The 12,949-nt window shown below is 35.1% G+C and overlaps 1 protein-coding gene across 1 annotated transcript in view; it reads right to left on the minus strand.

Annotated features, from left to right (window-relative positions):
- Positions 1-12,949, minus strand: part of LOC115212750 (E3 ubiquitin-protein ligase AMFR) — an 82,366-nt gene that overhangs the window by 21,915 nt on the left and 47,502 nt on the right. The window contains exon 5 of the mRNA XM_029781410.2: positions 10,927-10,967. Coding sequence (XP_029637270.1) covers positions 10,927-10,967 — 41 coding nt within the window. The remainder of the gene's footprint in view (positions 1-10,926; positions 10,968-12,949) is intronic.

Below are 12,949 nucleotides of genomic sequence, written 5' to 3' on the forward strand. Positions count from 1 at the left end.
AACTAGCCCTATGAGTCTATATGACTCAAGAAGGAACTTCACTTTTTTTTTTACTGATAGATAAAAATAAAGAAAAGAGAAAGCTACTTTAGATTGTATGAATCAATCATTATATTAGCAAGGTATCAATAGCAGAGACACTACACTATAAAATATTGGCATCTAGTCATTATTATTTTTTACATCAAAGTCTAAATTATAATTTGTTGTCTGTGGGCAGCCTCTATTTTTGTAACACGGGTGCTGATATTCCATTAGAAACAGCAACTTTACTGGTAAGAATATTAAGAGACTGAGAAAAGAGTTTAAGAATACACAAAAGAATGGCATTTCTCTATATGCTGATGGAGTTTACACAATTAACCTGGATTTCAATGGAATACAATTCAATTTCATGATTTAATCAACTAAACCTTGCTCCTCAAATTTAGAAATCAATATTAAGAGTGGTCGAGTAGCAGATTTCATATCCCACTAGGACTGACATAGATTTTGCATCCTTCTTGGTTTATGAAATAAGTACAGTAATATACTGAGTTCTGACTAATTAAAATGGCCTAGTAGTTAGGGTGTGGAGGCACATAGCCTAGTGGTTAGAGCAGTGAACTCGCGGTCAATAGATTGTGGGTTTGAATCTCAGACTGGGCAATGTGTGTGTTTATAAGAGAAACACCTAAGCTCCACACAGATCCAGAAGAAGGTAATGACGAATTTCTGACATTTTCATCACAACTTTCTCTCACTCTTTCCTCCTGCATCTAGCAGCTCACCTGTGATGGACTGGCATACTGTCCAGGTGGGGAACCTATATACCAATGAAACTAGGAAACTGGTCCTTACAAGCTAGGCATGGCTTGAGGAGAAACAAACAACAAGTGGTTAGGGTGTTGCACTCACAATCACGGGATTATGGTTTTGATTCTCAGACTGTTGGTACGCTGTTTTCTTGAACAAAGCACTTCATTTTCCATTGTTTCAATCTATTCAGTTTTAAATGAATAACTGCGGAGTGGTTGGCATTAGGAAGGGCAACCAGCTGTAAAAACCATGCCAAAACAGACAGCGATGCATGGTGCGGTCTTCTGCCTAGCCAGCTCTTGCCAAACCATCCAACCCATGCCAGCATGGAAAGCAGACGTTAGATGATGATAATGATGAACTCTGCAACAGACTGGCATTTTGTTCAGAGGTGTGTTGTGATCCTGGTCACTTACATGCCATTGAAACAACCAAGTAACCAGCTCTATGAGTCCAAGGACTTGAGACAATAACGCCCAGGGTTGATGATGCTGATGATGATGATACTGATGATGTAATTAACTACTTTTCCCCCAAAAGTCTGTATTCATGTGCAAATGTAAGAAGCCATAATTAACAACATGTATAACTTTATGGCATGGTCAACATGACAGACTTCCCACAGACCAAACACTTTGCCCAATTCAGTGTAGGCATAGCTTAGAGCGAGCATGATAGAATAGCAAAGGAATGAAATTCACTTCATAACCACATGGTTTTTGGGCTCTAACCCACTGTGTGGCACCTTGAGAATGTATTTTTTGCTATAGCTTTGTAAGTTTGTAAGTGGAAACTGCTCAGAATTCAGTTGTATACATGTGTGTGTGTGCATGCTTTATTTCTACATGTCATTGCATTGACACCATTTCTTCAACAATGTCATAAATGTGCAGTAGCTGCCTCAATAAACCTTGTCCAATCCATTGCCAGCATGAAAAAGCAGACATAATAATGACGATGAGGAAGCAGAGGAGGAGAAAGAATGACAGAAAAGAGAGAGAATCAACAGGTGTGTAAGTGTATTCGTGAGCAGGTGTGTAAGTGTATTCGTGCACATGTGCATGCATGCAAGCACACATACATGCATATCAATTAAGACACATTAAAATGTCATTAGTTGCTATTTACATGAAATTGCACTTTGAGTTAATAGCATGATGGATATCATTGGCAAAAGAGTGAGTTATCAGGATAGCTATCAGTCATATCACCACCTAATCACAATGCACTATGTGTATATAATTAACATGTCTGTCATTAGCTTGAAGTACTGGTTTTATGACTTCCCAAGAAACCTTGAGTAGACAATAGATAATTACTATATCTCATCAACAGGATCACCAAAAGTTCAATTTTGAAAACCACAACATTTCAATTGTGAAAAGTACTTAACAAGAAAAAGTATCCTTATTATTGCATACCCCCACTAAAATCGTGACACAGTTTCAATTCCCACTCAAGCCACTAACTATATTTTTTAAGAAAGCATGAATGTCACATCCTCTGTCACCAACTTTTTTTAATTCATTATTGGATTCTTCTGATGACAATTCATCAGTAAAAAAAAAAAAAGGATCCCAACTACAACAATACTGTCTTTCATTTTTTTTTTTTTTCAGGCAGTGAACGACAATATCCAATGTATCCTTCTTTTTTAAAACTGTAGGGGTGTTATTGCAAGGAGATTTCACTGTTATTTCTACTTGGTTGACCGACCACATAACAATACATTCATTGATGTAGTTCTTGCAAAACTATTTCAATAATCACAATAATACTATATTTAGTGAATCTTATTTTTTTCAGTGTGTTTCATATCTAATTTTTATGCTTGGATAACAGGTGAGATGGCATTTAGGAAATCAATGGTCACCTTTTCATGTATATAAGCTGAACCACCCAAGTCAGATGGCAACCAGCAGTTATGTGCCATGCTCAAGGACTCAATACAATAACTAGAATATAATATTAAATTTTGAACTTATGACTAAGTGACTCAAAGGCTTATGCTAAGTGAGAGTCTTAAAATTGACAAAAACTTAAACTAGACATTTAAAATAGCATTTTACAAATTAAAGGTTATAAACTCTAAAACCAACTGACAAACTTGAATTTTTCACAACTGATTAATTAAAATATGATAGAAACTAATCAGCATAAGAGAGTGAGAGGGGGAGAGAGTGAGAGTGAAAGAGAGAGAGAGAATTACTGTATTTGCCAGCATATAACACTCCTATTTTACAAGTGTAAAAAGAAATTCAGTATTTTAAAGAAGTTTTGTAGAAGAAAAGATATGGTTCTGTGCATGTAAATAAAATGTCATGATATACTGGATTAAAGTATGAAGCCATAAATACATCCTAAATAAACTACATAATGGGAATATATGTCTATATTTTGCTTAAGAAAATTGCCATACAGGATGTAAAACTTGTATTTCTGGCTGTCGCATCTCAAATAACCACAATTATTTATCAGGTTAGCTACTGTCACGATAGTTTAATGTCATATACTAATTACAAATAACTGATAGGCAGAGGAAAATTTAACATTCGTTTGATCTTTTTAGAAGAATTTTTTTTTATCCAGAAAATAAACAAATGTTTCTTGAAGCATTTAAACTGACCAAGATCTGAGATAATGGATAATCAATCCAAAACTATGTAAATAAATAAATATTACATTTGACCAAGTAACCTAAATGCTAAAGAATTAACGGTAAAAGAGCCATTAACTAATGTAAGACATATCTCAGGTGTGGGCTTATGCATGCTGGTATAAAGAAATGATGTGACCTCCCCACGTACTGTAAGCAGTTTTTAGTAAGTTTGTGCTGACAGTCTGTGATAATTTGGCTTGTTTCCAATATTTCAATATTAGTATAAGGTAGCAAGCTAGCAGAATTGTTAGCATGCTGGACAAAATGTTTAGTGGCATTTCATCCATCTTTACATTCTGAGTTCAAATTCCACCATGGTAAACTTTGCCTTTTGTCCCACTTAGGGTTGATAAAATAAGTACCAGTTGAGCAATGGCATTGATGTATTCGACTTGCTCTCCTCCCCTGAAATTGCTGGCCTTGTGCTAAAATTTGAAATCAATATTTTACTATTAGTAACCATTAGTGTATCTAGTGGGCTTATGCTCAGCAGACTTCCTAGTCTATGGTACAGAGTCTCATCCAAAATACTGCTGAATTAGACACAGAGCAATTTTTGGATACTTTTAAAAATTAAAAAAGAGCATGCAACGTTAAAAGCATCCAGTACACACTGTAAAGTGGATGGCGTTAGGAAGGGCAGCCAGCTATAGAAACTAAGCTAAATCAGACTAGAACCTGGTGCAGCTCTCCAGCTTGCCAGCTCTATTCAAACCATCCCACCCATGCCTGCATGGAAAACAGACATTAAAGGATAATATGTCTTATAGGCCAATAAATAAGGTAATTGATATCAGAATATTTTACAGTTTTCTTCAAGGAATGAAGGGCACTTCCCAAGATCCTTCATATACTTTCAGGACCTCCTGAGATTAATGGGGAGAAGTTATCCTCAAACCAGAGACCTGGTCCAAATGCTTGCAAAAGAGTGAGCCCTATTATTAAAAACCATCTAACATATATTGTGCATAAAACTCTTTATCCACTGTAATGGAGAATAAATAACACAACATGAAATGGTTTCCTGTAACTCCACTGGAAAGCTTTTACAAGATTTTAAACAATAGCACATAGGTAAAATAGTTAGCTAACAACATATCTATTTAAACCATTCAACTGCCTTTAATTTATTGAGATAAAAATAAAAATAACATTCAATGCTCTATGCAAGAATTAACTTGACCAAAACCTGTGTGGTTCTATGAATGAACACAAACTTCGACTGTCTTATTACCTATGAAACATTATCTATAAACTTAAAACTACAGCAAGTAACAATCAATGCCGTAACATTAGATATTGTATTCAGCAGAGCTAGTGTTACTATTATTTTCATAGCTTTGTCAAAACCAAACAGGTTTAATACAAATGCTCTCTATCTATTTTGCTGTTTAAAAAGTCTATTTTTACCATGTCAGTGGTTTTGTTTTCCCTATTATTATTTTATATTATTATTATTTTATATTATTTTATAGTTATTATTATTATTATTATCATCATTATCATTATTATTATGTAAGGTAGCGAGCTGGCAGAATCGTTAGCATACCAGGCAAAATGCTTAGCAGCATTTCATCTGTCTTTATGTGCTGAATTCAAAGTTGACTTTGCTTTTCACCCTTTCTGGGTTGATTAGAATTAGTACCAGTTGAACACTTAACCAACTCACTCCTACTCCAAACTTGCTGGCCTTGTGCCAAAATTTGAAACCATTATGATGATGATGACAATGAAACTAGGCTGACAGGTAAAAAAGATTTTAAAAAGATGACAAATGTACAATAGAAGCTACTAATAGAAGCACCCCAAAAATTACGTCCATGAACTCTCTGGATATTCCACTAAAATTTCATAGATTTTGTTACCTGGGATACACTAATTAGAACTGGGGTCAGTTGCAGCAAAAATAATAGTAACTAGCTAGTGTTAGAAATAAATAGAAGTTTGGGTTATTCTGTTGGCACAGAAGAAGTTTCTTTATCCATTTAATAAGTACACTGTATTAAGGATGTCTAAGTCTGCTGTTGCACAAGAAATCAAGAATGATGTATATGTAATGTTGATTTGCACAGAAAATCAAAAACAATTGATATATGAGAAGAACTGACTAGTAGAGCCACTAGTCAAAGCATTTGTTATGAAAATATGATGTATATGGACAAGTATTGGGTAAACAAAGGATGTGTTTGCAGTGGAAGATGCTTGTAGCAAATGAAAGAAAACTAAGGCATAGGAAGAGGTAGTGAGATCAAATCTCAAGATGTTGAGTTTCACAATTGAGATGATGCAACATCATGACACATAGTGAAATACTGCATTGTAGACATGGGCCCAGAAACAGGAGGTGCAAGCGCACCCCCTAAACTTTTTGTAGGGTGCAAAATCAAAATTTGCATTCCTACTTAACTTTTCTCAGGTTCAGAAAACATTGAGTGAAAAGTGATCTGCAAAAAGTAGCTTGAATTAAGTGTCTTCTCAAAGAACAGAGAACATAAATAAATAAAAAAAATGACCATATTTGTAAAAATTTTGGGGCCTTGGGTTTGCACCCTCTAAGCAAATTTTGTTCCCGAGCCAGTGATTGCAGATATAACCAGCTTATGGCAGCATGGAAAACAGGGGTTAAAGTATGAATGATCCAGTGTACTACGAAGAGACAAATATCTTATGCACTAATCAAACAGCCCTCAGAAAAAAAAAAGTACCATTTTATATGTTAGATAATTCTCCTCACAGACATCCATGTATCTGACGTTCAATATTTCTATTCAAGTGACTAATCAATCAATGTAGACCTAAGGAAATCTCATCAAATTCAAACTGGAATGAAAGCAGCGAGAAGGAAAGATTTTTTGTTTTTTCTCTACTCACTAAAATTGCAGTGGTTAAATCTACTAACATATTTTATAGTTTCTAAAAGTCATTAACAAAATTGCTACAATTATTATTTAGAGTTGTTTACAAATTCCAACGAAAGAAAGGTTTAACTGTAATAAGTTTTGGCATTCAGTTTGCTTTTGTTTTCTCTTAAGTTTAAAGAGGAGGGGTAGTGACAGTGTTTTGTCTACTATTCTACTCTACTTGTTTCAATCACCTTCACCTAAATTCAGCCAGATAAACAACATCAATATAACATTCAGAGTTTTAAGATGTCCTTTTCATGTTTCCTAACATAAACAGACTTAAAATGCTCCACAGCCTACTAACTCTTCTATAGACTGTAAACAACAGCTTAGTGAAAATATTTAGATAAACTATGACAAAAGCCATATATTTCTAATTGAATAAAAGCAACCTAGCCAAGTGAATATCTAACAACTGTTAACTTTTAAGGCACCTGTTATAGGTAGATAAATGTGTGACAGCTGGATTAGGAAGGAATTACACATGGCGATTAGTCACAAATTAATGGGAAATGTTTCTCAAATCTATCCAGAAAATATTTGTTTCATAAAATTTAGATTTTATTTATGAATAAATTTAATTTTTCATCCCTTCCTTAAGAACTGAAAATCTAAATTTCTTTCAATTACTACAAACTTATTTCTTATAATGAACTGCCATGAGTTGAAGTATATTAATCAAGACAAAAAGTGATAAACTCTTTTTAAGACAATTTCTATGGCTAACTTTTGTGATTAAGGATAAATAATTTACCCTTTGCTTCAGATTTTTATTCATGCAAAGTTTCCTATTGTAGAAAACTAGGACCAGAACATCAAGCAACTTTACCTCCAGCCATTTAGGACTATATTTTCCATAAATATCGTTACAATATATTTTATTTCTGTTGCAATTGATATATCATTCAAACCATCCAACCCATGCCAGAATGGAAAGCGGACATCAAACGATGATGATGAGCATAACCTGGAATCTTTAACTACCATCTGTCATTTAATAGAGGTTCCAAGTACAATCCCTAGCTCATATATATATATATATATATATATATATAGATATATAAAAGCTACATCTGATACATGTATGAGACATACACACATAGATGGATGGATAAACAAATGAATACTGTCTGAAGACAACTGAAGAAAGCCAACTGAGACATTGTCAGCATCAATGATAATGAATATACCAGATAGGGAAAATAGACAACCAGACCACCAGTATAGAAAATACTTATAAATAAACATAACTACTATAGTAATAGCTAGAAGTTCTTCAGCGGGTACTTCATACAGTCCTAAATACATATTTCTGAAAAGGTTATTTTTACTTCACAATAAAGGATTCCCACATTATCTCAATACTGGTTTTCAATAACATTATCAAATTTTTGGTTTTACTTATCATCTTATTAATGTGTCTGTTTAAATGTAACTATATAGAACAAATAAAGGTGTATCTTTAACTTAAAAAATAAAAATTAAATTACATATAGCTTCAAAATATAGTTTCACACACACACACACACAGAATCACCTACAGAATTATGTGCAGATTTACAAGTCCTTCAAAACTCATAAAACAAGCAAATGTTGTTAATGTTTAATGCAGTTTAGAAATGGGTCTCTGGATGTTGGTTCTCAGTTTAAAGTAGAGGATACGTATATCTAAAATTTGGCATGCAGTTTATGTATACATGCATGATCCTTTTGTAAATTACTTTTTTGCAGAAGTCAGAAATACCTGAAAACATTTGTGGATTTTGAGACACTTATATATTCCAAGTTTTTTTTTTTTTTTGTTAATTCATAGGTAGGGGGGCTTCAAAAGAGGTCTCAGTGAGTAGTGTACCTGCCTTCCTGAGCTAGTTTTCCACCACATTTCTTAAAAATCATGGTAGAGGCCTTGGTCTCAGGACCACTCATGTCTAGAAACTGAGGTCAGGGGTGAGTAAGGGCATGCTCCCCGTAGAAAATCCAGTTCCAAAAAAGCCTCATGATAGCAAGGAAGAATGGGCACCAGCCAGCCAGCCAGCCCAAAGGTTGGGGTGAGCTGCACCTGCCTGCCTCATTGCTATGGCACTGAGGTAGATCTGGCCACACCCATTAATGGGGACAAAACCCAGATTTAAAACACTAGATGATGATGATGCTTGTTTTACATCAATGCTTAAATGAATATGAGTGGCTTTCATTGGAGCAGTTGTTTCACACTTGGAAACTTTTCCTACTGCTCAACTGTGAAATAACACAGGAACTCTGTGCTCAGCCATACAGAATGAGAAGAACAGAATTATGAATTTTGTCCAAAAATGAAACACAGGGACTGTATTAGTTGTGGTAGGTCTAACACTAGCGTAGCTAAGGTGGAGTAGAAGGGGCAATCCACCCTGAGAAGCACTTTTATGGGGGTGGCACACTTTTGGGTCTGCTGTAGGCTATAAGCAGAATTATGAATTTTGTCCAAAAATGAAATACAGGGACTGTATTAGATGTGGCAGGCCTATTACTAGTGTAGATAGAGTGGGGTGGAAAGAGCAGTCCACCCTGGGCAGCACTCTTATGGGGTGGTACACTTTTGGTTCTGCTGTAGGCTATAAGCCTGTACAGGCTGTACTGAAATCAAATAATAGTGGTTTTAATATCAAGACACAGACACTACTCACCATTAAATGCAACAATTGATATAATCACTATGCAATAAGTATTTTTTGGTGGGGAGGGTAGCAAACTGAAGGGCCGCCCCAGGCGGCACACACTCAAGCTACACCACTAAGGCCTATCAGCCTTCCCAGTTTAACACAGCCATTTTGGTCAATGGATTCTTTCAGCAGAGTTTCCTGCTGCATATTATTCAGTTAACCTCCCTGTCCAAGTACGATACTGACCTGCTTTCTTTGAGTAGCATATCAAAACAAAAAACAGGTGTGGTTTGAACACATGGCTCTACTTAATCTCATTTATTGATTTACTTCACTGAATTCTTAACTGTACCATAAAAATGGCAAGCAGATGCAAAGAAAAGAGGCAGGAATTGCCAAAACTTGGAGATTTATTTGGAGACAAATGAGGTATTTCTGCAACTAAAATAGCAAAAATACAACACTTGCTGACATAGAATGCAAGTCCCATGTGTTTGTGTATGAGTGCATATAATACAATAACCATCACAAGATGTCAGAATCATCTGTTGTAAACAAAATATAAAACACACGCGTAATGATACACTGAAAAGGTGGTAAATGCTTTGAAACTAGGCAATTTACCAGTTAATATCTAAAAAAAAAAAAAACTTTTACATTAGCATGGCTGCGTGGTAAGAAGTACCTTGGGCAAGTGTCTTCTACTATAGCCTCAGGCTGGCCAAAACCTTGAGTGGATTTGGAAGACGGAAACTGAAAGAAGCCTGTCATATATATATATATATGTGTGTGTGTGTGTACATATCTATGTGCGTCTTTATGTCTGTATTTGTCCCCCACCACCACTTGACAACCATTGTTGGTGTGTTTACGTCACTGTGACTTAGCAGTACGGCAAAGAGAGACCAATAGAATAAGTACCAGGTGTTAAAAAAAATAAGTCCTACAGGTTGATTTGTTCAATTAAAACCCATCAAGGTGGTGCCCCAGCATGGCCACAATCAAATGACTGAAGCCAGTAACAGAATAAATAGCTTCAGATAAGCTACACAGAACACACAAAAAAAACATATGTAACCAGCTTAAAAGAATAACATACATAGAATTAAACTTTACCTATCTTAGAGAGTTGGGTTTTTAAAATGGTGTGAAACCAACTAATGTGACAACTATGGATATTTAATAAGAATTGTGTGGATGGTTGAAATGTATTTAATTGAATTCCACTCAGTTCTCAATTCAAATCGTGTAGGATTTATTTCACATTGTTCCAGTCCATCATCATTCATCATTGTTCGACCGTGGTCGAGACAATGGAATTTACCATGCTACGCCAGACTTCACGGTCCATCATGGCATTACAGAGGTCCTGTTGCTGGATGCCTGTATCCCTGGAGATTACATCAAGGTAGGAGAGTGTGCGCCCTCTGGTATTGCGAGTAGATGGCTTCCAGAGGAGAAGAGTAGAAATTACCTCTTTTTCAGCTCTACAACAATGTCCAGCAAACTGGACTCTCTTACCTTTCACAAGAGATGACACAGGTGGTAGTTTCCCATATATTTGCATTTTGGTTGGATGGCGCTTCCACGAGAGATTTTGAGCTCTCATAAGGAGGCGAGTGTAGCAAGTTCCGGTCCACTCAACTGGCAAAAATGAGTTCTACCTGTAAATTCAGAAGGGCCAGACATGTTACATTCTGTGTGGTGCTGAATCTCCTTGAGAACTGCTTTAAGGGTACGCATGTCCGTGGTGTGCTCAGCCACTTGTACGTTAATTTCACAAGCAGGCTGTTCTGTTGATTGGATCAACTGCAACACTCGTCGCCGTAACTGACGATGGAGTGCGAGTAGCAGTAGTAGCAAGAATACAATAGAAACAGAAACATAAATAAAAAAAAAAATAAATAAAACAAACAGTACTTACCGTATCATAACATACATTATCTTTATTCCAAGGATAAGGCACTGAAAAAGAACAAAAATATAGTAACGTTATTATCTTAAGTATTATAAGCACAAATTAGAGACATGGGTTCAATCCCACTGTGTGTGTTACCTTAAGGAAGATGACCAAATCCTTGTGAATGGATATGGTTGAAAGAAACTTAAAGAAGCCTGTCTTACTCATACATACATACATACAAATGTGTGTGTGTGTGTGTGTGTGTGTGTATAGTCAATTCAAATAAACAAACAATTAAAAAAAACCCGAAAAAAACGAATGTGAGGACATGCACAAGAAATGTATTAACTTGATGCTTGGTGAAAGGAGAGAGTTTGATGTTTCGAGGACAGCTCTTCATTGGCAAGGAGAAAGGGAAAAGTCCAAAGAGGGAGAAAAAATTGCAAAATGGCACACGTGTAGTTACATTACTGTCTTTCTTTCTCTCTCTCATATCTATCTATCTATCTATCTATCTATATATATATATATATATAGTTAATCCAAACAAGAAAACACAAAAAAACACAACAACGCAAGGACGTGGAACAAATATAGTATTATTGGACGCTCAGGAAAGAAGGGAAGAAGGAGGGTTTAACGTTTCGAGCGGAGCTCTTCGTCAGAAACATAGGAGAAGGAAAGATCCAGAGAAGGGAAGACAGAGGGAAAAAAAAAAAAATCACCAATGGTACACATATATATACTAGGTTAAGGTGACCCACTCTACGTGCGGGTAAGAGCGTGGTTGTTACTTTCTGTTTTTTATCGCCACATTCTCCCTCTTTGTTTCTCTCTCCATTCTCTCTCACCTTCCCACTCTCTTACTCTTCCTTTTTCTTGGACTCACCCTCGCTTTCTCTTACTCTCTATCTTTATCTATCTCTCTCCCATTTATAAACAACAAAAGATCTTGAGTAAGTTGAGAAATAAAATATTTTGAAAGATCCATCATAAATATCAGGCAGTGACAACGGAAAGGTCTGCTTCAAGGCAGACAGCAAAACACTAACGTTTAAAAGGGACAGACAAACTTGCGAGCTGAATAAAAATAAAAAAATATAGTAAAAAAAAGTTTGAAGGGATAGAATCTGAGGATAGTAGAGTCACCATGGCTGGTATTCATTAACGATGGACAGCAACGTAGTGGCAGTTTAACGGTTGGCGTAAAATTTTGAACTTGATGTAAAAGAAAATTCCTAAACATTAAGTTTTGAAGTGATTCTTTCTCACGACAGTAAACTCACCAATGCTAGCATTCAAAACTTCTTTATCATGGACGGCAGCACATTGAAGATGTAAAGGCTGGCGCAAATGTTTTAGCTTGTTGTAACAGAGAATTCCTAAACACCCGCTCCTGTAAATTTTAATCCCCTTCCAGCCCCATTTAGACGCCTTTTCACATTTTGGTTAATATAACCCGATTTCATTCAGGTCTACTCGGGCCACATTTTATAAGATGAGGAATTTTGTCCTAGAGGTCATGCCTTTCATTTGAGAAAAAAACTAGTTGCCATGCAAACTCGCCAGCACTTTTAACATAAGTGTGCATATTTTCAGCACAACCGACCACATAATGCACACATTACATATATATACATATATATATATGTGTGTGTGTGTGTGTATGCATTATATATACAAATGTATACAAATTATATATATATAAATTAAATTAGGCAAATCAAGCAGTGAAAAACATAAACCAAAACATAAAAATATAATATACAAAATATATAAAATATAAAATTGAAAAATTAAAATTATTTAAATTTAAAATTAAAATTATTAATTTATATTTATAATTTTTTTTAAAATATATATTATAACTATCAAAAAGTATTAAAAAGTTTAATATCCATAAATACAGATATATACACTGTATATATACATTATATATACATATTTATATATAGAACACACACACACACACGCATATATAAATTAACCCAATAAATATCTGATTCATAATATTTGTTCTCATGATTGTGTGGTGGTGGTGATG

The sequence above is a fragment of the Octopus sinensis genome, linkage group LG6 (genome assembly GCF_006345805.1).
Source record: "Octopus sinensis linkage group LG6, ASM634580v1, whole genome shotgun sequence".
Classification (NCBI taxonomy): Eukaryota; Metazoa; Mollusca; class Cephalopoda; order Octopoda; family Octopodidae; genus Octopus; species Octopus sinensis.